General features: G+C 41.7%; 1 protein-coding gene across 3 annotated transcripts in view; it reads right to left on the bottom strand.

Annotated features, from left to right (window-relative positions):
- The window catches only part of THRB (thyroid hormone receptor beta), a 244238-nt gene that overhangs the window by 8096 nt on the left and 210117 nt on the right, over positions 1-26025 (bottom strand). For all 3 annotated transcript variants that reach the window (XM_054991370.1, XM_054991372.1, XM_054991371.1), the window contains 4 exons: positions 14406-14506; positions 11933-12080; positions 9582-9787; positions 7565-7711 (listed from right to left, as the gene is read on the bottom strand). In XM_054991370.1, the coding sequence (XP_054847345.1) occupies positions 7565-7711; positions 9582-9787; positions 11933-12080; positions 14406-14506 (602 nt within the window). The remainder of the gene's footprint in view (positions 1-7564; positions 7712-9581; positions 9788-11932; positions 12081-14405; positions 14507-26025) is intronic.

Here is a 26025-nt window from a genome sequence, read left to right as displayed (position 1 = left end):
TGGTCTGCAGCTGCTAGAGGAGGTAAGGGCTTTTTGCCTTTCTTGGCTGTGGTGGGTTAAGCTAAGAAGCTAAGGGTGGTCCTCTCTAGCTTTGGGGCTTTTTGTGTGTAGTTTTGTGTTGATCTGAGTGTAGTTTTGAGGCTAAGTGTGTTTGGGCTTGATTGTGTTTGAGGGTGAGTGTGTTTGTAAGGCTGCTGGGGGTTGCTGGAGTACAAGCCACACACCCCCTTTGTGCTCACCTCCTGTGCTTAGCAGGAAGTGACCTTTTGCATTGAAAAGGCAACTGCTGGGCAGGGGCGCGAGCCTTTGGCGCGAGCCGAAGGGCGAGAGCTAAAGGGCTCTTGGCCTGTGGCTCTTAGCCGGGGGATCATAGCCGTTTTCTTTCCTCTTAGTGTGTTGTTCCTAAAACAGAATAATGAAGTCAGAATGCCAGCAGGGGGTTGGGGGCTTTCCAGTGTATTGCACTGAGTGTCACATGTATGACTATCTGCCTTCTGGTCAGAAGTCCTGGATGTGTGCTCGCTGCAAGGAGCTCCTGGTTCTCAGGGAACGAGTACGTACCCTTGAGGCCAAGGTGGCTGACCTGGAGAAGCGGAGACAGTTAGATAGGCACGAGGACAAGATTCTCAGGGACAGGATAGATGTGTCCCACTCTAAAAATGGCAGCGTTCTTGTTGTCAAGGAGAATGAGGATCTTGTGGAATCAGGGCACCGTACTGAGGATAAGGGGAACATGCCCTCAGAAGGGACCTCTTCTTCAGTTGGTGAGCAGGTTTCCTTTCGCATCAAGGAACCATCCCTGGGTGGGGCGGGAGGGAGGCTCTTGGTAGTTGGTGATTCGATCCTTAGACAAGTAGATAGCTGGGTGGCACAACCGCGTTCTGACCGTATGGTGACTTGCCTGCCTGGTGCGAAGGTAGCGGACATTACGCGTGTTATAGATAGGCTGGTAGATAGTGCTGGGGAAGAGTCAGCGGTCGTGGTCCATGTTGGAACCAATGATGTTGGGAAATGCAGTCGTGAGGTCTTGGAACAAAAATTTAGGCTGTTAGGCAGGAGACTCAAGGCCAGGACCTCCAAGGTAGCCTTCTCAGAAGTGCTACCTGTTCCACGCGCAGGGCCAGAGAGACAAACGCAGATCAGGAGTCTCAATGCGTGGATGAGACGATGGTGTAGGGAGGAAGGGTTCAAGTTTGTTAGGCACTGGGATTCTTTTTGGGACAAGCGGGAGCTGTACAAGAGAGACGGTCTCCACTTGTCCCGAGAAGGAACCCGGCTGCTGGCACTTAAAATCAAAAAGGTGGCAGAGCAGTTTTTAAACTAAATGCTAGGGGAAAGCCGACAAGAGATAAAGTGTCTCTGGTTCAGGATGGTTCATCTCAGAGAGATGAAGGGCTAGGTATAACACTTCTACAGGGAGATAGATTAGAGTTGTCAACTGAGATGGAGACAAACAGTGCAGATGACCTAACTACGTCTCGAGGCAAAGTGTGCCGGGGAAGTTACAGGTGTTTATATACAAATGCTAGAAGTGTCCGAGGTAAAATTGGGGAGCTGGAATGTTTAGTGTTGGGCGAATCCATAGACATTGTGGGCATATCAGAAACTTGGTGGGATGAGGAAAATCAGTGGGACACGGTGATTCCTGGATATAAATTATATCGGAAGGATAGGGAGGGAAGGGTTGGTGGTGGGGTGGCTCTATATGTCAGAGAAGGTATACATTCCAGTAAGATTGAGAAGGTAACTGAATTAGATTCGCTTCTGGAAATGCTATGGGTTGAAATTACGGGCCCAAATGGAAACTTAATTGTGGGAGTTTGTTATCGCCCTCCAGATCAGAAAATAGAGGAGGATTATAAAATGATGACAGGATTAAAGATGGCTGCTAAACAAAAAAACTGTGTTGTAATGGGTGATTTTAACTACCCACACATTGACTGGGCCAATGGGTGTTCGAATCGGGGGAGAGAAAGTGAGTTTCTAGACTGTCTCAATGACTGTGCTATGGAACAGATGGTTACAGAACCTACTAGGGGAGAGGTGATCCTGGATTTGGTCCTCAGTAATGCTGAAGACCTGGTGAGAGATGTAAATGTGATTGCACCACTTGGGAACAGTGACCATAATGTTATTGAGTACAACATATGTATAAATAGGAAATTGCCAAATAAGACCAACACAGCCATGTTTAACTTCAAAAGGGGTAACTTTTCTGAGATGAGGGGGTACGTGAAGAAGAAACTGAAAGGGAAAGTAAAAAAGGTCAAAACACTTGGGGAATCTTGGAGACTATTTAAAACTACAATCCTGGAAGCTCAAATTAAATATATACCGCTGGTTAGGAAAGGCACAAATAGGTTTAGGAAAAGGCCAGCATGGTTAACAAGCAATGTAATAGAAGCTGTAAAAGGTAAAAAGGATTCTTTTAGGCAGTGGAAAACTAGTCGGAGTGAGGTTGATAAAAAGGAGCATAAGCTGTGGCAAAAAAAGTGCAAGTCTGTGATCAGACAGGCAAAAAGGGAATATGAGGAGCATATTGCAAAGAACATAAAGAAAAACAATAAACAATTCTTTAAATATATTAGAAGTAGGAAACCAGCTAGGGAGGCAGTGGGGCCCTTGGATGACCAAGGCGTAAAAGGATTACTAAAGGGTGATAGGGAAATGGCCGAGAAGCTGAATGCGTTCTTTGCTTCTGTCTTCACTGTGGAAGATAAGAAGTGCATGCCCACTCCGGAAGCACTGACTTTGGGAGGGGTTTTGAAAGACCTGAGTCACATTGAGGTGACGAGAGAGGAGGTTATGCGACTGCTAGATAATTTAAAAACTGATAAATCACCGGGCCCAGATGGCATACATCCAAGAGTTCTGAAAGAACTCAAGTGTGAACTTGTAGATCTCCTCACAAAAATATGTAATCTGTCATTAAACTCTGCATCTGTTCCTGAGGACTGGAAGGTAGCTAATGTTGTCCCCATCTTTAAAAAAGGTTCCAGGGGAGATCCGGGAAATTACAGGCCAGTCAGCCTGACGTCAATACCGGGTAAGTTGGTGGAAACTATTATCAAAAATAAAATTAGTGGGCACATTGATGACCAAAAGCTGATGAGGAAAACTCAGCATGGGTTCTGTAAGGGAAGATCTTGTCTCACCAATCTGTTAGAGTTCTTTGAGGGAGTGAACAAACAAGTGGACAAGGGAGACCCGATAGATATTGTTTATCTTGACTTCCAGAAAGCTTTTGACAAAGTTCCTCATCAAAGGCTCCTAAGTAAGCTCAGTAGCTATGGGATAAAGGGCCAAGTCCTCTTGTGGATCGAAAACTGGCTAATTAATAGGAAACAGAGAGTGAGTATAAACGGGCACTTCTCACAGTGGAGGGTGGTGAGCAGTGGGGTGCCACAGGGGTCGGTATTGGGTCCAATGCTTTTTAACTTGTTTATTAATGATTTGGAATTGGGATTAAGCAGTGAAGTGGCTAAATTTGCAGATGACACGAAATTGTTCAGGGTGGTGAAAGCTAGAGAGGATTGTGAGGCACTCCAAAGGGATCTGTCGAGGCTAGAAGAGTGGGCATCCATGTGGCAAATGAGGTTCAATGTAGCCAAGTGCAAAGTAATGCACATTGGAACCAAAAATCCAAAATATAAATACAAGTTGATGGGGTCTGAACTGGCGGAGACTGACCAAGAGAGAGATCTTGGAGTCATGATAGATAACTCACTAAAAACGTCAGCACAGTGTGCGACTGCCATAAAAAAAGCTAATGCTATGCTAGGGGTTATTAGGAAAGGGATTGAAAACAAATCAGCCGGTATCATAATGCCTCTGTATAAATCGATGGTGAGGCCTCATTTGGAGTACTGTGTACAGTTCTGGTCGCCACACCTTAAAAAAGATATCATAGCACTGGAAAAAGTACAGAGAAGGGCAACTAAAATGATTAAAGGGTTGGAACACTTTCCCTATGAGGAAAGATTGAGGCGCTTGGGGCTCTTTAGCCTGGAGAAAAGACGACTGAGGGGAGACATGATAGAGGTTTACAAGATAATGCACGGGTTAGAGAAGGTAGAGAAAGATGTGTTTTTCTCCCTTTCTCACAATACAAGAACTCGTGGGCACTCTATGAAATTATTGAGCAGTCGGGTTAGAACAGATAGAAGAAAATACTACTTTACACAAAGGGTGATAAACACATGGAATTCGTTGCCACAGGAGGTGGTGGCAGCTACAAGCATTGCCAGCTTCAAGAGGGGACTGGACAAATATATGGAGCAGAGGTCCATCAGTGGCTATTAGCCACAGGAGATAGATGGTATTCTCTTTGTGGGGAGGTGGTGCTCTGTTGTCTTGGTGCTGGAAGGAAGGCAGTGGGAGGGCATCTGGTGTCCTGGCCTCACTGACAGTCCTTTAGATGGCACTGGATTTCTAGCCACTGTGTGTGACAGAATGTTGGACTGGATGGGCCACTGGCCTGATCCAACATGGCTTTGCTTATGTTCTTATGTTCTTATGTCAGTCATCAAATGCATCAAAGTCCATCACAATGTTGGTCACATTTATTGTAACTAGGAGAGAGGTGAGTCTATGCAAGTGAAGTGACATGGGTATAAAAAGAAGAATATCGGGGCACAGAGCAGTACCCCCATATGTGCCTCATTTGCTCGCCTCTCTCTCCACCAATAGCTATTCCTATCAGACATCATCCCTTCCGATGCTGCCTCTGCCACCAACACGGAAAGAGCAGATAAAGGCTGCATGCATGTCAGTTTTCCCTGTTCTCTAAGAACCCAACTAAATGTGACACTTTGCATGGGCACACTTACAGGTCACGTCTGTCTAGTTAGACCCCACATGCCACTGCGGACCACACCATCAGTTCGGAGTCGAGAGGGCAAAGTGCTGCTGCTGCTGCTGGCTTTGTCTTTTCTGGGCACTTCCTCCATTGCTGCTGCCTCAGCCCTCTTCCCACCATTCTTCTTCCTTTCCTGCCCTTCCCACTATGAGGTGGCCTTAAGGCAGAAGCAATCTCTCTGTATTGCTTCCTTTCCTCCCTGCTCTGTTGCTTCTTCCTCTGCCCCACAGAGCCCTTTCCCCCCCTCTTCTCAGCCTTGCATGGCCCAGGTGTCTGGGCTGTTCACCGAGGGGGAGAGAATGATGAGAAGACGGGAGGATGACCACAATTGTGGCAGAGGAGGACCATTTTGGCAGCAGCTGTGCTTCTCCCTCTTGGTTCTCCTAGCAGATGATGTGTTCCATGGAAGCAATGCGTCTAGGATTAAACAGATGGACATAAGTGTAAAATCTCGCGTCTGGTTAGGCTGCAACAGTTGAATGGACAGTCCCACAGGACACTAGGAAGGGAAGGAAGAAGAAGAAGCTCTAGGCTCTGCAGCAGCATGGATAATGGCCGCTAAGAGACTGAAAGGTGGCTTGTGCAGTGTGAGCAGTTCTCAAGCCTTCCATCCGTACCCTGCCACAGGGATGACACGAATGACAGGACATCTGCTTAATGAAAACAGGCTTGAGCTCTGGAAGGGAGGCAAAAATGTCCTCTCAGAGCTAAAGTCAAGAGCTAAGGTTGCCAGCCTGATAGCCAGTGGGAGACTTACCCTAAGGTGGGTAGCTTGACAGGAGACATCATAACATCACCAGGACACGGGGATTTTGCTTCCGGCATAACCTGGGAGTGATGTTATCGCTTAGGAGTGATGTTCTATAGGGTTTGGGGTGAATGCTAAAGTGTTGCCTGATGAGATAATATAACTTCCCGGGCTGCACCAGAAGTAATATAATGGCATTGGTGTAATGCCAATCACTCCTCCCAATCTCCCTAGCATCCCCACTAGATGAGTGATGAGTGCGCACTGGTATACAGAGAGGTGTATGCCACTTTCACCTTTTGAGGCTCCTAGCTATAATAAATATACAAAATGACAGTGTGCAAAAATGTGTGAAGCTAAGCAAATGCCAAAAAAATAGCTAATGTCCCCTTTGATGAGGTCCCCATGAGCCTGAGGGCCAGTCCAGATGGCCCTCATGCCCTCCCACTGGAAGCTGAGTGATCCAATTTGCACAAATGAAATTTCCTTTCTCCTTCCATTTTTTTTACTGGGATTGGGTGCCTGGAGGAGAAACTGGGACAGAAATGAGGAAAACTATTCTTGCTCACTAGACGTGGGATCCTCTCTATCTTGTGCTGGTGGAGATTGCTGTCAATCTTCATGGCAAGAGATGAACAGGTAGTTTGCCATTGCCTGCCTCTGCAACCCTGGTCTTCGATGGAGGTCTTCTATCAATTACTAACCAAGGCCCCTCCTGCTTAGCTTCCAACAATAACAGGCTTGCCTGGGCTATCCAGGTCAGGGCTTCCATTTTGTAGCTGTGGCCCAAAAAGCCAGCGACCAGTAGCATTCAGTGGCAAGTTTTACATACCATAAAGTTCATGGATTTCGAGTCTTACCTAACCATGCTATCTAGCTCACAGCAAAAATTATGGCCACAGGTTAACTCAAATAGCCTTATTAGATTACACAGGAATAGGCAATTCATTATAGATTATTCTAGTCTAATTCAAATTTTATGCTTTATTTTTATTACACTAATAAAACTCTAGAAAGTGTTATTGTTTTATTTTGTTTTATTAATAAGGTACTTAGTCAACTAAGAAAAAAAGAAATTGCATTTGTTGGTCTCATGTCCCTTATAGTCTGTCCTAAACCTTCCTCCACCCAGTAACTCTAACATTATTTAGGATGAGCCAAGGCTTTTTTTCAGTGGGAACGCAGTGGAACGGAGTTCCAGCACCTCTTGAAAATGGTCACATGGCTGGTGGCCCTACCCCCTGATCTCCAGACAGAGGGGAGTTTAGATTGCTCTCTGCGCCACGCAAGTGGCACAGAGGGCAATCTAAACTCCCCTCTGTCTAGAGATCAGGGGGCGGGGCCACCGGCCATGTGACCATTTTCACCGAGGGCGATTTAAACTTTAAAAAACTCCCCCCCTTGTTTCAACTGACCCAAAGTGATGTCATTGTGCGGTCCTGAGTTCCACCCCTGAGTTCCACCACCTCTTTTCCCAGAAAAAAAGCCCTGAGGATAACAATAGTAATGTAATACCAAATCATGGTTTTGGTCTAAAGGCTGCATCTTGCATCAAGGAATGGATCCTTCCACCAGAGAAAAGCACTCTACTAATGGAAAAGATCCTTGGAAATGAACCCAGTGAGCATTACTCTGCTGCTTCAGGAGGCTTGTTAGTGCAAGTATTTAAGATCATGTGAAGATGATGCAAATACTATACAAGAACTTGAAACCGTAACTTAGCATAACATATCTTCATTGCATGTCAATATTAATTCCTCTTGCTAAGAGGAAGAACCCTTCTTATAATCAGAGGAAAACTGCCATTGGAGGAACATTCCTCACTAGAAAAGGATCAATGGATTCAAATCAGTGTTCTTTTAAATTTTAAATGAAAAAAGCAAATCTCAAATTTTTTTACACAAAACTTTGATCTATAGTAGAAAGCAAGAAAAAGTTAAACGGGGGAAAAATCATACCTCACAGAACATAGGCAACTTTTTGGCAAAATCCACCACTCGTGTGATTGCTGGTGTGATAATTTTTGTAAACTGGCTGAAGGCTTCTAAATCTACTTTCCCGCCTTCTGGGGCATTTACTATTGGTGCTTGTCCAATATCCTCTGGCTAAGACAGAAAAGGGAAAAAAAGATCAAGAAGTGTTATTTAGAGCGGAGATGGGATCTTCTTAAATATTTGTGTGAAGCTGGCAATTTAATTAATTAAGACTGTTTAAACAGAGAAACACACACATTATTATGATCATTCGGTAATATTCTCTTTTATAGAACTTATTCATAAGAATCCACTGCAAACAAACTCATATGCACGTTAGTTTCTGACATGTCAGTACTTATTTTGTAGGCAGTTGCACATATAGCTACCTGATTGCATGTATTTACATGAATTTCTTGAAGCAATTTAGTGCCCCATATCTGAAAGCCTATATCCCTGGTGCTACAAGGAAAATGTATTCTTCCCTTAAAAGCAAACGGAATGAAGATTTTCAGCATTAGCTTTATTGTGGGAGTAGACTTCCTGACCTTTACTGTAGTGGTTTTTTGGTTGCTATGGATGTAGTTAGTCCTTCATAAAGAATAGAGATGGGCATGAACCTGAATACGACCCAAAAAAACCCACGAACCAGCCCGATTTGTGGTTTGCAAACCAGTGGTTCATGGAAGCTTGTTTCCATGAACTTCCACGAACTGGTCTACTGGTTTGTTTGGTTCGTATTAAAGGGCAATGCCCCTTTCTGTGCCGCTGCAAAGCAGCAGGGAAAGGTGCAGTTTAAATGGCCGTTTCCCCAAGGAAATGGGGTTTGTGGGCTGTTTAAAGGGCCCTGCCGCTTGCAAGGGGCAGGTCCCTTTAAACTATCAGCTGGAAGGTGGGGGGGGAATTCCCCCCTGCCAGCTGATAGTTTAAAGGGCCCTGCCACTTGCTAGCAGCAGGAAAGGACCCTTTAAACAATCAAATGCCCTTTCCCTGTTGCTAAGCAACCGGAAAGGGGCATTTAAACCCCACGAACCACGAACTGGTTCACGAACTTGCCCCAGTTTGTGAGAGTTCGTGGTTCCTGGTTTGTGGTTCGGCTTTTTTGTGGTTCATGCCCATGTCTAATAAAGAACACAGAAAAAGAATGCCAGAGGCTATTTCCATAGCTAGGCTAACTTGACTGCTAAGAAAAAAAGAATAGGCTACCAAGAGTCATACTTTGATAACTTGAGGTGAAACCCAACAAGGTTAATGCTGTTAATTTGATCCTATCATATTCTGAAGAAATGTTAAATTGCCCTGTCAAAACCCAGATTTGGCCTATGACAGAGTCAGCTATGAACAAAATGAATCCTGCTCAGTGAAAGCAACAGTCCAATTGCAACCTTGAATGGCTAGAAGATATTGTGAATGTTTACAAGAACTGTATACCGAGTTCAGCAAGTAAGTTAAGAGGATGAGTCATAATAAAAAGTGGGGAAAAGTTCATTGCAGACCCCTAAACAATGAAGATGAACTATAAAGTGGTGAATACTTGCAGAATCTATTGGCATAAGACTAATTCCATTGTTTTAAATACATCATACTTATGCAGTAATGCCAATTAAGAGAAGCAAACTTTAATTTCTCTTTCAGAAGAAAGTTTTGGAAATGGCTGAAGTTTAGAAAGAAAAATGTTTATATTTTCTATTACTGTTCTCCACTGATCTAAACTGATTAAATAATATCAAAGCTACAGTATCAATAGAACCAATAATAGGCCACTTACACTGGGATGATCCCACTGACTTCAGTGGTTCCAAGTAGACTCATCAATTATGTTATATCTTGTTCTGTTTTCATCTGTGTAGTTAGACTGAATGGCCAACTTCACATAAAACTTCACAGCTAATGACTGCCAATGTTTCAGTATACAGGCAACCCGAGTTAATAATGATTTTTTATGTCACAAACATAAATAAAGAATGAGTCAGGAGAACTCTGCATTTGTTACAGTTCCTACCAGAAATTTCCTTTTTTGTTTCCAATGGCTTCCTTGTGCATTGGTAGCTACATGTGCTTCAGTAACAATTTTGATAAGCTCCCACTCTTCATCTGTTGGCTCAGGTTTTATCCCAATTGTCTTCTGCAGCTCTTCCCGACGTCTCTTCTCTCGATTTTCCTCTATTAGTTTTCTTTTTGCTAATCGCTTGCTGTCATCCAACACCACTAAGAAGGAAAGAACAGTTTATAGGTGGGGGGGGGGGGGAGAAAGAAAAAGAATACTCAAGGCAAGTTTCACTCGTGAGCTTAGATCTTCTATAATTGGTGCAACTGATCCTGCATCAATTATGGTAGCCTATAATAATTTAATATCTTATATGTCCAAGTCACTGTGCGTAAAACCCAATAGCGTAAGTAAGAGAAAAAAAGATTGGCAGACACTTCCTGGAACTGGAAAATCAGTTTTTGGGTGGGGATTAGGGTCATCTGTCCTGGGAGTGGAAAAGTAGTAGTTGGTCTAATCAATACAAATATCTACTACTACTTTCACATACTGAACCAGGCATACTACCCTCAAAAATCCAGGAATGTTCAGCATCTCTTAAATTTATGGCAAAACTTTCCAGTGCTGGGATTTCAGTCTCTGTTGCCAATTAACCTATTTATAATACAAGAAATTTAGCACACTCATCTCCCTTTGAAGGAATACCTTGTAAATAAAAAAAATCTCATGAAAATCAAAAGATCATGCAGAAATCCATAGAAAACAGAACTACTGTTTAGAACAAAACATTCATTACATTATACTAATTGGCCTAATGAGTCATACACTAATACAAGAGAATAAGAAAAAAGAACAACACCTACTTGAAGAAAAGTGATGGGTTTTCAAAGAAAGCATCATATAATTAGCAAGTTAGTATTATATTTCAAAGAAAATATAATATTGTAATTCTTACTCTTCTCATAACATTTTCCATTAATCTTGACCCTGACTTTTGCTCAAGTGAAGATATAAAATGACAGAGAGGTTGGATACCCTTCCCCCTTACTCATTCATGTAGTTTTATTTGTATGAATTGTATAATTCAAGAGTTTGGTTTATTCATAACTGATGCTCTATTGGGAACAATAGTGCAATTGTCACTTATGTTTTATTAATGTGAGTTAAGTTTTTAGCAGCTATGCTTAGGAGGAATAGATACTTTGGCTGGCAGGATCCCTCATCTACTTCTAAAATGGCATTAAGTTCTAATGGCAGTCTGTTTTATAAGGACAATAATAGTCAGTAAATGCTTGATAAATGTCAACAATTTGGGGAAAACTGTTTAACAGATAACTAATTATGATAACTATCAAAATGGATGAGGTCAGAATTAGCAGTATAGAAGTAATCTATTCCATAATCACACAATATTGGGATATCCCATTAAGGCAACTTCTAATATCATATACAAAGTGCATACTCCCAGGGTGGCACGATGACATCACTTTGGGGAAGTAATGTTATTGCACAGGGACCAGGAGCACTCCCATGCTCCGCAGTGGACCAATTTGCGCCCCAAACAGGTCTGATTCAGCCCACTGGGGGCTCAAATTGGCTTACTGCAAAGTGCATGAGTGCTCCCGGGAGGCCTATTCCCCCACCCTTCCCCTTGCCAGCCAGTTGAGTGGTGATGGGGGGGTGGAGGGTGGGAGTGGGGGTTCCCCGCCTCCAACAGGGGACCTGGGATCCATAGCCCAGTTGAATATAATTCTTTTGATTTCAGCCTGTATTTTCTAATTTTTTAAAACAGGAATGTTCTTGTGAATGTTTTTTCTTTGGTTGACTACGCTCATAATAGCTTTTACCACTGGTGTTTTTAATTTTGCTTTTCATTTTAAGGGAGCTACTCCCATATATACTAATTAAAGATATATTCCTCTGAGCAAGAAGGGGAACGCAAGTTCTCTAAGGGTTAATCTTGCAGCCGTATGCTCTGGCTCCTTAGAAGTGGAGAGCTCGTTTTCTTTACGGCTAAAAATAAAACAAACAACTGCAGGATGACTCATACGACAACAGCATCCAACTTCCCATTCTTCCATAATAATTTTCTCCCTGCAAGACACAGCTCCAAATGCTCCCACTCCTGTGATAAAAATTGTTCATCTCCTTAATATCATACAAAATGATTGGGGCCAAAGAAAGCCTGTTTTTCCCCCCAGAGTAAACAAGACATTATAGTTCTATTCAAAAGATTGGCCGGCAATAAAAAACAATATTCTTGATCATCAGGTAATATAAAAATGGGAAAAAGTGGTAATTACATTGTACTGAAATAAACATACCTAATCAAAACAAAAAGCACAGTAAAATAAGAAGAACCTTACAATCTGTTGCCATGCCAACATAAATGCATTTCTTGAAGCGACATTCCTGGCATTGGTTTCTTGTGACTTTGTCTATCACACATTTTCCTTCATATTTACAGGAGTAGGTTGGGTGAAGATTTTTCTGAATAGTTCTTCGAAAAAATCCCTAAGTGGAAAAGAGAGAATGCAAACCATCAAGCACTTTTCTGGCTATCAGACACCCAAACTGGATACTGGTAGACATTTACAAAAGTATGATATAATTCTAGAAAGACATCACCTTTGTTTTGCCTGTCAGCTTTGAATTTTATGTTGAATTAAACTAGAAATCAACATTGAAATCTGGATGTATCTATCCAGAAAGTTTGGGTTTTAGTTTGGCATTAGCCGTGTTTACAGTAAAATGCTGACTCATCTTCTAAGTGGAGAATTCATTCAAAGATTAAGCTTTTGATAAGCTTCAAGGTGAAATTCTGACTGCAGTTGACCCAGCATTGTACTCAGGGGAACAAGTAACAAATTTGGCCGTACTTTTGGAATCAGGCCATTCCAATTTTTAAAAATCATTTGGATCTCAGAGTTTATTTCATTTTACAGATAACTTTAGATATATGCCTTGGCAACCAGCACCAAACCCTCTTATTGTACACAGGCTTCATTAATATACCCGAGGGAGTTGTTCTGGTGTTTACAGCTGGGGTAACATGGTGCTGGTTTGCCATTGATAAGGAAAAGAGTTGGGCTGTGTAATTTAAAAAGAGAGGAAAAGGGATTTTGATAACATCTCTCAAATACGTAAAGTTTCCTTAAATGTGGTAGAGATCAGTTGTTCTCCATGTTTGCTCTAGAAAAAACAAGAAATAATGGCTCAAACTGCATCGAAAAAGACGAAGGTTGAACATTATGAAGAACTTCCTATTTTTAAAAATGTTGAAACACTAGAACACTTTGTCTTGGGATGTGTTGAAATCTCATTCGACAGAATGATAAAGAACAAGTTAGACAAGCATTTGATTAGATTTTCAGATGTAAAAATTAGATGGAATCAGTCCTTGAAGCTTGGAGTGCAGAAGCCTCTTAAGAGCCTTTCCCTCCACATAATTCAGTGGTTTCCAGAGCTGAAGGTGAGCGTACAAAGTCTTTTGACAATGGTGGCACAAGATTGCTGCTGCTAGCTCAAGAACACGAGGCCTCTTACAACTCTATTTCTCTGGGATTCTAAGGGGAAAGACAGCCCTTAATTTTCAAAGAAAGCAGCATGCTGGTTGGGAAACTCTCTCGCCATATTTCAATTTGATGTCCCAATCCAGCTGAGCTCTGAACAAAGCAGCAGCAGCAAAAGCTGGCTGTAAGGAGCGCAGCGCAAGGGACCTCAGGTTCCATGAAACTATAGTAAAATTCTGCATTCCCAATGGAATGTGGCCATGTGCAGGGCCAAACCAGTTTTTGATTCTTTGGTTAATGTAAATTATGACGACAGATAAAAAAACCCAAGGCAACTTCTGCTGCCGTGTTACATCTGTCTTCACCATTACAGTAGTTCTGTCATCACAAAGATTCAAGCTGCTGTGTAATCATCATTTCCCTTCTGCACAGAGAAAATAGAGATTTTTAGTTATTTTGGCTTGCATGCCAAAACTGTGTTGGCTTATATTGAATATGTTTGCAAGTACTGCCTTTTCAATGGCAATAGTGTCCATACATGTATAGCTGCAAGGATAGCCTCACTGCAACGGCAGGGGAAGAAAGATAGCGTTGTTGTTATTTGCTCCATAAAGAAGTTGGCTGATTGTGTGCAAGGGAGCTGAAGCAAACATCTTTGTTTTCATCATCTTCTTCTTTTTTTAAAAAAAAGATGAACAAAATAAAAATTGTTGTAAACATGCTGCTCATACCTACTTAGAACATGGCTGGGTCAAGTGTTGTTCTATTTTGAAAACTGAAACTGACATAAAATTTAAAAGATGATGACAAGAATCTAAGTTCATTGTAGGAAATTTCCACAATGTGTTAGTGACAGTTGTGCAAATGTATTTTGGAAATAACCCAGCTGCTGGATATTATATAAATACCCATGCTGATTAGGAAAGAACTTAAAGTCATTAATGAATAAAGGAGTAGCAGCACGCAAAATGCAATTCCAGTCAAAAGAATACAAATTCTGCAAGTGTACACATCAGCCTGTGGAAAGAGATTGATTAACTGATGTTGCTTTATGCTTTGTCCCAACAGTTCAAATGAATGGATAAATAAGAAACTCACAGAAGTTTTACTGAAGTAGAAAAAAGTACCTTTAAAGGTTTTTTTAAAAAATTCCAACTGAAAAAAAAATAACTGGCATTAAAAACTAAAATGAATAGTAGGCCAGTAATCAATTTATCTGTGACAGATGTTCTTTCTCAACCCGCATGCATATTTAAGTGACTGTCCAGCAGCTGAAGAACAAACTGGCTTCTCACTGCCAGCTCCTCTCACTCTGGCCATTATTTACCTTGCAACCTTCACAAGTGATACAGCGATAGTGATACCCAGTGGCTTTGTCACCACACACAACACATAGCTCGTCCTTGTCTAAGTAACTGGGTATGTACCCTGCAAAGCAAAAGAGTGTGCATGTTAATAAAGAGGTTAAACTAGAACAAATGCACAGATATTTACTGCATTGTTAACATATTCACCTATTGGCTCAGTTGAGATAGTTGATAATCTAAGATTCAAAAAAGAAAGATTATAAAAAGTATAGAACATTCATCAGCAGGGAGATAGAAAGGTACCAATACAACCACCACAATGAAGAACTTAGATCCTTCTAATTTCTAAGGGGAGAAGTAAGTATATTCAACCCTGTGTTGAAATTAATGACACTTAAATATACTTAATTGCCTATACCCAAGTTTTTTCTATTGTGGCCCCCACCTTATGAGTTCAAGAAGGCTCTCACATTTTTATTGTTCCCCGGAATGTGAATTCTTCAGGATGGTATTTTTTATAAAGGAAATAGGGTTGTAGTTGGTATTATTTCTTTGTTTTTATATATTATCCTGGCCTTTTATGCATTGTTTTCTAATTATGTAATCTGGCTTGAACTTCAGTGAGAAAATGAAGAAAGTAAGTAAATAAACTGTACATGAACCATGCCCAAATGTCGGAAGCAAAGTCGTAATGTATCAGACACAAGAGTAAGCAAGATGATGTACAAATACATTAAAACTGGGGGAGGTAGTGACTAAAACCAGGATAATATTGAGACAAACTTGTAACCAATCATGTTGGCATGACAGACACCTCAAATGCCTCTTCTCCCTCAGTCCTTGAAGAGAAGATCCTGTCACTAAGGCATCACTAACAAAAGCAATGAGTCACCCAGGGTAAAAAGAAAAGTATCTTGTTAGAAATCACCTAGTGACAAATTGAAATCAGTGGGTTGGGTGGCCGGCTAGAACTGAGACAACGAAAAGGGACTAGAAAACAGTGGCTCATAGGAGATTGAAGGAACTACAGCCCTAGCAGTTTCACTTCAATAGCATATAAATACAAAATACCTCATTTACTTCTAGACCTTGTAGTTTAAAGAATAGGAGCGGATATGACATACCTAAAGTTTAATATCTATCTTCCCGGCAAGAGGGTTGGGACCTGGTGCTTACCTTCTGCCGGCTCTCAGTTTCTCCCCACACACGTGCACACTGGCAAAGCATGCACATGCTCCAGAGCCGGTGTGATGACATCACTCACGGAAGTGATGTCACCATGCTGGGTACGTGGCAATGTCACTTCTGTGAGTGACATCTTCACGCCGGAGGCAAGAACGCTCCTGCACTCTTCGGTCCCAAATGAAGCGCAGGAACGCTCTCATGGCCAGCACGACAATGTCACTTATGGAAGTCACGTTGCAACACCAGGTGGGAGCACACACACAGTGCATGCTCGTGAGGTGCCTGTCGGTGGTGGGCAAGCTCTGGGAGCTTGCCCCCTCCTGCTGATTGCCCAGAGATTGGCGGATGAGGGAGTAAATCCCAGGGAGTTTGCCCACCACTGGTGGGCACCTGGGAACCCTAAGTGCAAACCAGCTACAGAACAAAGGCCATATAATATATTGGCAGTTGCTATAAGCTATGTGATTCTTCTGTTCAGTTGTTATAATCAAGCTATGTAATTCTTCTGTTTGGTATTCAACAGTTAAGCACAAACAACTTAATGAGGGCAAGAGGCCAGGCAGAGTGGCAGCACTGCAGTTTCTCATCTGCCTATATGCCTGCTGAAATCAAGTACGTCCAGCCACTGAATACTGCTGGTGACCATGGCAGGGGAAGGCGGGAATAGGAGATACACATAATTGAACACCACCAGTCAATTTTTTTTTTAAATGCATCTTCTGAGCAGAAGACAATTGTGTAGTGACAACTTTGACCATCAGCGGAAACATTGCTTTAAGGCCCATAATCCTTCTTAACTTGTTCCTGGAGGTGGAGGCACAGGCTGGGATCCTGTCTCAGCTAAAATGACTAGTTACAGCACCTCGTTATTTTTTAAACCAACAAATCAAAGGAACGTGGTGTAGATTTTGCCACAAAATGAGGTGCTACAAGACCTTGGAATGGATGTCCCAAGAAGTGTTTACTGGTAAAATCAGATCTGGGATGAGGCACAGAGAGGAAGTGATTATAGGTGTCCCCACCATATGTACTAATTCCTGTATCTTAAACACCTTCCTGGCGCTTCTAATCACTCTTGTTTGGGGATGGGGAGGTACATTTGTACATTTACCCCAATGAGGCTAGTTAGCAGCTGCAAATGGACATTTGAGGTCATGCAGGAGAAAGCATTATGTAACCCTTTCCCTCACACTATGACCCAGAGCCAGCTAGGCTCTCTCTTGTGGCTGCTATTTACCTACAAAAACTGCCTGAGCGATCTCCCGCGTCTCATCTCCTTTGACCCCTGAGACTTGCTAGACAACTGTCTTTGAAGAGCAGCTGTAAATGGATAACCAACTGTGTAAATCTGATCTGTTTTAGATAAAAACAAGTTCATTCTCAGATAAAATGTCGGCAGGAAAGCTTTCAAAAGTTCCATTCACTGGCAAATATTTTAAGGCATGACCCAGTATGTATTTAGAGTTAAGCCTATGTTTTCTTTGTGATGAATGTTCATGAAATCCTTCTAAACCTACAAGGATTATTGCCCCACTTTGATAACAGATATTTTGTACTTCACCATATTTGCTTTTAGGGCAATGTGCTTATTGAATATATCAATTTAATAATAATAATACAATTTTAACATTAAAAAACCACAATACAATTCAACCATCTGGAGTCTGATCAATACACATGAGCACGTCCTCCAACGAACTGTTCAGCGTAGGTAGAATTTAGATCAGAATGTGTTTATGATAAATATGTGGGATGGCAATATGGGTGTGTGTTTGGACAGGTTTGTCTGTGGGAGAATGACACATCGCTTCTGATCAGAAGATTCATCAGCAAGTTAAATTAGCAGGGGGCTAATTAAACCAAATAACTACACTGAATGATTCTTTTGCTATCAACATCATTAGCCGCATTATATCTTTCACATTGTTTTTAAATAAACTTTTCTACATAATATCTATTTCAACAAAAATGGAACATGTTTTAAGTCAGGCACCAAGTACAGTGAAGTCTCTTGGCTTCCAGATGCTTGACAAGGCCCTTGATTTTTGCAGTCTCAGGCAGGCAATGGTGATGGGTCATCCATTATTTGTGGTAAGCAGACTGTATTCGTGGACAACAAGAAGAGCAGACCCATTAAATGTTTTGGAAAAATGTAAAATATAATTGGTTCAGCATAACTTTTTTTTTTACTAGAGAGCAGTGGGGGGGGGGCGCTAGGGTTATACGCCATGCCTTAAACCTTCAACATGGGGGCATCCAGCATCTAATCCCACTGGAAGCCATGGAGAAATCTACTCCACCTGGCAAAAGTGCCATTCAAACACAAAACAAAACACACTGTACTATTACAAAAGAAGATAACCAGTGACAGGATTGCAAATTGCTGCCGTCTACTCAGCTCTGGTGAGCAAATGTGGCCTCCAAGCAACTAGTGGGGAAGCTGCCATGGCAGAGTGGGAATCTGAACCTGGGTCCCAAATCCTCTAGCCACTACACCACGCTGGCTGCTTCTAGAGAAGAACCTTCTTTTTTCTGCCCTGCAATGGATGAATGCATTGCATTTATTTAAGGAGCAATGAATCGTTTTAGAAGCCATAAGATGGATTCTCTCTAATGTAACCATTTTCTTTAATTTTATTTGTCACACCAACCTGTTTCTACTCACTTAGCGTGCAAGATGTGGAGGGAAAGAAATTTAGCATTGTGAGAACGCACAAAGCATTCAGCCCAACAAAGCTTGACTTGTGACAGAGAGCACTGTGTGCCACAAGAATGATAATTATAGGGAAATCAACAGACATTATAATCACCCTAGAGGGATATGTGAATAATAAAAATAACTGAGAATCAGTTACAAAATGGGCTTTTGTTCTCTGAAGGTGAAAGACTAACAGCACAATCACAAGTAACTGTTTGAAATTCCATGGTACAAACAGGGTTCTAAACTGTAGCAGCTAAAAGGAGCATCCAAAACTGAAGAAGCCCAAAGCCAGGCCATGTCAGCACACGGCGAGGTGGGCCAGCTGCCTGGGTCTGTAGCTTCTGGTGAGGCCTATTGCTGCTGACTCCTTACTCACGCAGCTTCTCTGATGCCTGCACTCAAACCCTTCCGCTGCCTGCTTGTGAGTGCTTTGTCACCTCTGCTCCTAGCTGCATATGCTGCCTAGCATGTGGGTGGTGCACAATGCACCAGCATTCTTGGTGGCCATGGGAGTGGCACTCCTAGCTGCACCCACTCACCCAGCACCACTGGGGAAAGGACATGCAGGCAATGTGGGCAACAGAAGGACACATAGGCAGGTGGAGGCATGGTGGTGGGGTGCAATAAGGGGAGCCTTATAGTGGGTATGGGGGGCTGAGCAGTCTCTGCCTAGAGCCCCCCCCCCAACACCTGGAACCAGTCATACCCATAGCACTAGAAAATTCTCAAAAGGTCTCTAAAATCTAGGGCTGCTCTGATAGCCCCCAGGATTCTGGGCAAGAGGATATTGTGTGTGTGTGTGTGTGTGTGTGTGTGTGTGTGTGTGTTACATGCTGTCAAATTGCTTCCAACTTAGGGCAACCCAGTGAATTAATGATCTCCAGTGTCCTATCATTAACAGTCTTGCTCAGCCTTGCAAACTGGAGGCTGTGACTTCCTTTATTGAGTCAAGCCATCTCATTTTGCATCTTCTTCTTTTCCTAGTGCCTTCCACTGGTCCAAGCATTATTGTCTTTTCCAGCAAGTCTTGTCTTCTCATGATGTGACCAAAGTACAATAGCCTCAGTTTCATCATTTTAGCTCCTAGGGAGACTGCAGGCTTGATTCTATCTAGAAGCTACTTATTTGACTTTTTGACCATCCATGGTATCCGTAAAACTCTCCTCTAGCACCACATTTCAAATGAATCCCTTCCTGTCAGCTTTCTTCAAGAAGATATTAATAGTTAAAATGGACAAGCCCCTTGCATAGTACAGCGGCGTACATAAGAGCCTGGAGGAAAAAAATGGGCACAGCTGTGCTGACAGAAGCAGCAGTGGTGCTCAGATCACAGCAGCAGCACATCCAAGCTGGGCAGCAACGCCCAGAGTGCTTCAATGTCAGCAAATAAGCCATATTTTCTATTTGAAAACTGCCGTCATCACCTGGTAATCTCAAGGGCAGAAGGGAGAAGCGGTATCTCCTACTTCTCCTTTCCCTGCCTGCTTCCAGCGTTGCCATCTTCGTAACTGGGGCCTGGGGGTGGGGTGGGGGGCGGCACGGCACCCAAAACTTAATTTCCACCTTTCCTACCTGTCTCAGTGTCACCACCTCACTGAGTGAGGGTGGCAGGGGGAGCAGCAGCTTCTGGTTTTCCTCTGTGCTGCCCCCTCCTCTTTGTGTGAGTGCCTGTGGCAAGGAACTGCTGCCTGCTCTTACGCAAGCACAGGCAACTGTTGTAATCCCGTTGTCCAAAATCCACATTTATGGGGAATGACACATAAGACAAATTCCTGGCATTCTTTTGTAGGACTGTTGTGTTTGTTTGTTTTTTTAAAACAGTTGCTGTGGGTTGTTTAACTGAGTCTCCCCCCCGCCCCCCACCCCTGTTTGCAGAACTCTCTTTTGGGTCTATATGGCCCTGGTCTGCAGATGTAAGTTACCTGCAGTTAAAGCCATGTTGTCTATTAGATATATTGACAAACAGGGACCGGTCAGGAACTTGCACGAACGGCCATTCCATTCCCCCCCCGCCCCCACCTTTGCTTTTCCCGAGTTTTTCTCTCTCCTTTTTTTCTCCCCAATGCCTACTGTCAGTCTGTCTTGGCTATCAAGAGCCCCCTTTGTGTTATGTCATAGGTTTGTGAAGAAACTTAGAAAGAATGGAATTGTGGAATAAATGTAAGTCTGATACCACCTTTGTAAAGAAGTCCATGTCTGGCTGAAAACTGAGGAGAAGGAGCACAGCAAAACTGTCACACACTATCTCACACACACTTTTTCTCTTTCTTTCTCTGTCCTCTACCCCATCACTCTATCTTTCCCTCTCCTGCAACAGCTCCTGTCACTCTTCTCTTTCTCCCTCAATGCCTACTGTCACATTTTGTCTCTATTTTAGTTTCCTCTCTTTCATCATCCCCCACTCCATCATTCATTCTTGCTCTTCCCTGCCCCGACAACACCACCATTGGAGAGGAAGAGACAGGAGGGCTGATGACGGTTCCTCCGACCCACAGCACCACCACCAAAGAGGCAACAACAACACCAGTTTCTCCTGCTCATCTCCCTACCCACACGGCTACCACTAAAAAGCAGTGATAACAGGGCAGGTCGTGGTAGTTCCTCCTCCTGCCCCATCCACAGCACCACAGTGTTGCTGAGGAGAGACAGCGAGGGCAGGGCAGGTGGCGCCAGTGGCAGTTCTGTGCAAGTGCAGCTCTTCTGGTGGTGATTCTTCCTTCCCACAGCGCTGCCAGTTTCTCCTTCATTGTCCACAGTGCCACGATCAAAGATGCTGGTGAGGAGAGAAAGCAATGGAGGGCCTTGCAGCGGTCCCTCCTTCCCTTCCCTCAGTGTTGCAGCCTCACCGCCTCAGAGGTTGCTGAGAAGAGTTGGTGGGGGCAATGGCCATTTTGTGCAAGTGCAGAGGGATTCATTTTGGGACAAACTAACCATCCATTATGGGTAACACTTAGATTCAAATCAAATCAAATTTATTATTAGGTCAAAGACCAGCATAGAGGGAATACTATAAAATTACGGAGTTAAAATTATTAGTAAAATAGCACAAAATTAAAATAGTTAATTAAAATAGTAATATAAAAGGGTGGTATTTACATAAACCCTGATAATGAGAGAATTTGATGGATTTTATAGGCTGTTGCACAAAATTTTGCGACTGAGGCGATAGTTGTCAGATTTCCGTCTTCTAGAAGTAGCCTAGCATATTCCAAGCTCGTTCTTCCAGATATGCTATTAATCAAAGGAGTAACGAGCTTGATGCGAGCATCTTGATAGAAGGGACAACATAGAAGAAAGTGATCTACAGTCTCAATTTCTCCTTCATTGCAGGGGCAAAGCCTTTTCTCATAGGGAATTCTGTTAAACTGCCCATCTAAAACAGCAGAGGGGCGTGCAGCACACCTTGCAAGTGTAAAGGCCTTCCTGTGACTATGCACCTCCAAGTGGGACAGATAGACCGCCAGATTGACTATATATCTGGTGTTCACAGGGGACAAAAAAGTAGCTCAAATCAAGCTGGCATTCAGTGTCCAATAACCTTTGTTTTATAGCCTGTTTTGCCTGATCAAAACCCATGGTTAAAATCATGGAAGGTGAAAAGCCTAGGCTCAAAAGTTTGCAGAGGACTGTCTCAAGCCATTCAGAACATTTACATTTTCCTGAAAACCTGGGGGTGTCCCATGTTTGTAGGAAAGTCTTCCTTCTCTCCATCTGGCCCTGATCCATGGATTTAAATATCCACAGATGAAGCCAAGTTAAGAATTAGATATACTGATGTAGTTCTTTCAGCTTGTGCATTAACTGGGAACTGTAGGCTGTGCTTTAGAAGATTTTGCTTTTATTCCAAGTAGAAGTTATTTTTTAAAAAAAATTAAGTTATAACTAGGGAATCTCTGAATTTCTAAAGAAAAGGGGACAGATTAATTTATGTTTACTTATTTGCTAATTGTGATCTGAAAGGTGTTATTACAAGTCTAATATTATGGTGGTATTTGAATGAACCTCCATAAATCCAAGGCATAAAAGAGAATAAAAGACATAAGACTTGGCATGGTTTTTGAAAAACAAGTTTCTTTTTTAAAATTTGAGAAGATTTGTAGACATGTTTGAAAAGATAAAGTTCCCAGTGCCAAATGAGATACAGCCCACGGGGAGTTATCCTCTAGAGTCCACAGAAAAGCTGCCACACAGCCTTTACCACTGAAAGATCAAACTGAATATACTGCTGCATGCAGGAAATCTATAAGCACTGGGAAAATGTTCCAACTGCATGCTGATACTATGACAGCAATCTATGAAGTCAATAGAAAGGCAGGATTTGATAAAGAAGGTTATAGTGATATAAGTTTTCATAACACAAAAATATTGTAACCCAGTGCTTTTCAATTGGACAACCACTTCAGCAGATGAATTATAATTTGACTATACAAGTGAAGGACCTGGCTTGAACAGAAGACAGCTTGAATAGCCATTAATGACCTTGACCTTCATCTATTCAGTATTTTTACAGTAGTCGAAGTTAAAGCTGCTCTCTGTTGGACTCTCAACCTGCAAATCTATCTAATCAGTACTCTTGGCAAGACATATTGCTCTGTGGGAGCAGGTGTTCCAACCTTAGAGGAATGTATGCAATAATCCAACGTGAGCAATCCTTCTTGAAATACATTGCGCTTGCTCAAGAGAATCACTTGCATGTATGATGAATGAACAAAGCTATATCCTGTAACCAGTGTCCTTCTAATGTTGTTCTTTCAGGCCAGAAGTATAGGCTGAGGTCTACTGGAGATTTTTACAGACAGACATCTTGTTGGTCTCTAAGGTTCCACTGGACTAAAATCCTGCTGTTTTACAGGCAGAAGGATTTCTATCCATGGAGTACAACTTCCCCCCTCCTGTTGTACCCTGGAATACCCCCCCCCCAATACTGTTCATGTAAAAGGGGGTCCCTAGGAACAGCAAAAGGAACAGCAATACCCCCCTTCCAGCTGTGGAAACACTCTCTGGAATCCAAATCAACATTTTTCCACCTGCCTTGCGTAGTATTATTTACATCTCTTAATACAGAATCACTGATGACCCATCTATAAGACTTCTGAAATCATTAACAAGGCATGGTTTCCATTTAGACCTCCAGAAAACACATTTTAGCATTAAGACTAAATGAGCTTAAGGGCCCACTGCACAATTTTCAGCTATGTACATGTTACAGAGCACACGTTATATTTGTATCTTTTAAAGCAGGGCTTTAATAGGGTTTTGGCAAAAGACACCTGTTTGATTAAACTTAAAGATTCTGTATTAGATCCAGAGAACTTTGAGTAGCTTTCCGCTCAGAGAATAGATTTTTTTCCATGTTCCTCTTCCTGCTACAGTCCCCCGTGTCCCCCCTCCCCATACCAGCTGCTTCTTGACAGGGACCCTCAGGAGACAACATGGAATGTGACTTTGGGGTCGGCAATGGGAAGTTGAGAGTGATCTCATCTTTTCTCTTGTAACTCAGCTGTCCCTGTTTAAAAGCAGACAGCAAGGCATAGAAGCCACTGTGACTATCAATGAAGTTAGTTTCCCCTCTTTTCTACCATGGCTAGAACGTTTCAAAGAAACTCCCAAGATGCAGGATACATTCATCTACGTTATTCAGGTTTCAAACAATACATGCAACTGTTTTAGGAGGTTAGTATTCATGTTTGTAACACAGGAACTACTGAAAATGTAGCTCATTATTTAATGTACAATGTGGACTCTTTTATTTGCAAGTATATGTTTTTCGTTGATTACACAAAACATGGTAATAGCATAAGTACTTTAGAGGTTTCCACTTACACAGTAGTTGCTGCCAGAACAAAAATTATTCATTCTGGTGGCAATAGTTTTGATTCTTCTGTGATAACTATGAAATGATCAAATAGTAATGGTTCTTTTGTGTTTTAACGCTGTGCCAATTTTATATACCCTTACTGATATATGTATCTTTTCATAATTTGTATATTTAGGGAAATGTATTTATTCTTCATACTGTTATTGTTTCATCTTTATTGCTATGATCTATGGCTAGGTTAAAATATATACAGTTATTTATTTGTATTAATCTCCAGCTGTATATGTCTCCCAACTGATGATATGCAGTTGTGTTTGTATCAGCTTTAAAAAGTCTTAATGCATGGCTGCAAATACATTTACTTCCACCTTGTTTAATAAAGGAGTTTACAAAGTTTAATGGCTTTCAAAGACTATGAAAATCTATGAAACTCGGTAACTAAAAATTAGTATACAAAGACTTCTTAAATCTGTTTAGTTAAATCTGTTTAGTTAGTCTTTGCCTTATAGAACTTTTTTGTGATGTGGCTTATTAAGTTAAAGCACAGAATAAATTTATTCATCTATTTGTATGCAATTCACGCAAATTGTTTTGTAAATTGTAAGAAGCACTGCAGGAAATATGCAAACAATTATGTTTATCTCAGGCTAAATCAATCGGTCTACTACTTGTTTTTAATTAAAAGATGAATAAAATACATTAGTAGAGCTGCTACTAGGTTTACCTTGCAGGCTGGAAGGATAACGTTCCAATATGCAATTCATAATTTTACTAATTGTGCTTACGATCAATTTGTTTGAGTTATGCTTTTTATGTGTAACTAAATCTGTACAGGATATGTTTTTATGTCATGTTTTAGAAAAGTCCCCAGTAGCTAGCCAATATGTTTATCACTATCTATTTAATATTATTAAGAAACAATGATATATTTCATGAACTATACCAGGCATACGTTACAGAAGCAAATTACGATTTTTTAGTTGTAATTAAAGGAATGACGAGCATCTCAGGTGGAAGGACAGCAACCCTTCACACTGCACTGATAGATTATTAATGTCCAAACTGTCTGTAGTAAATTGAAACTCTGAAGAATTCTACATTCAGAATCACTGAGAAAAGAAATGCAGCACAGTTTAGATAAAGGACTGTAGTATAACTGTTTCACTTGGTGCCTCTTGTTATCACTCAGGGGGAGCTCTATTGCATTTCTTTCTTGGAAGCAAAAACACCCCAAGTGTCCATTTGTGCAAGCAATGACTACCACTTATAAGAAAATTGTCAGGTATTAGGAGGCTCATAGCATGAACAAATGGTCAAAGGCCCCTTTCTATGAGACTTCTCCCCAGTCTATGTGATAAATAGTGGGTGTCTGGGCTAACCACAAAAGGTCCAAATTGCAGGGTTTGTTTTTAATTGCATTTTCCTTCTCCTTACACATATGGAAGTACAAGGCAGTGCTCTTGAATACGTTTCAGCACAATATTGGACTATGACTAAATCTAACCCTATCTAACACAGTGTATCTCATTATAAACAATAAAAAGTGACTAGTGCCACCCAAACACAATCTTGGATGAAATTAATTTAGAAATATATATACATCTAGAATGTTAAGGTAGCATGAATCACTGGATAAGACAGAGAGAATTAAATTACCCCCCTCTCCAATTTGCTACATTTCCTTAGGCAAGCCACTTAACTTCTCCTTGAGCCATTCATTTCTGGTGAAAAACAAGAGGAGAGAATTCTCTGTCTGCTAACAACCAATATTATTGTTTATTGTGATGTTTTCCCTGACAATTTTTAACAGGAGAAATCTAATGCTTGCTGATTTTCTGTCTCTTTTCCCAATATATAGACCACATGATTGCCACTCGGTGAAAAATGGCTCTTTATTTTTTAAAAAAGCAATGAATGAACAAGGTCATCTGATAAA

This window comes from Eublepharis macularius, chromosome 11 (genome assembly GCF_028583425.1).
Source record: "Eublepharis macularius isolate TG4126 chromosome 11, MPM_Emac_v1.0, whole genome shotgun sequence".
In the NCBI taxonomy this organism is placed as follows: domain Eukaryota; kingdom Metazoa; phylum Chordata; class Lepidosauria; order Squamata; family Eublepharidae; genus Eublepharis; species Eublepharis macularius.
This window is presented reverse-complemented; position numbering and strand designations above follow the sequence as displayed.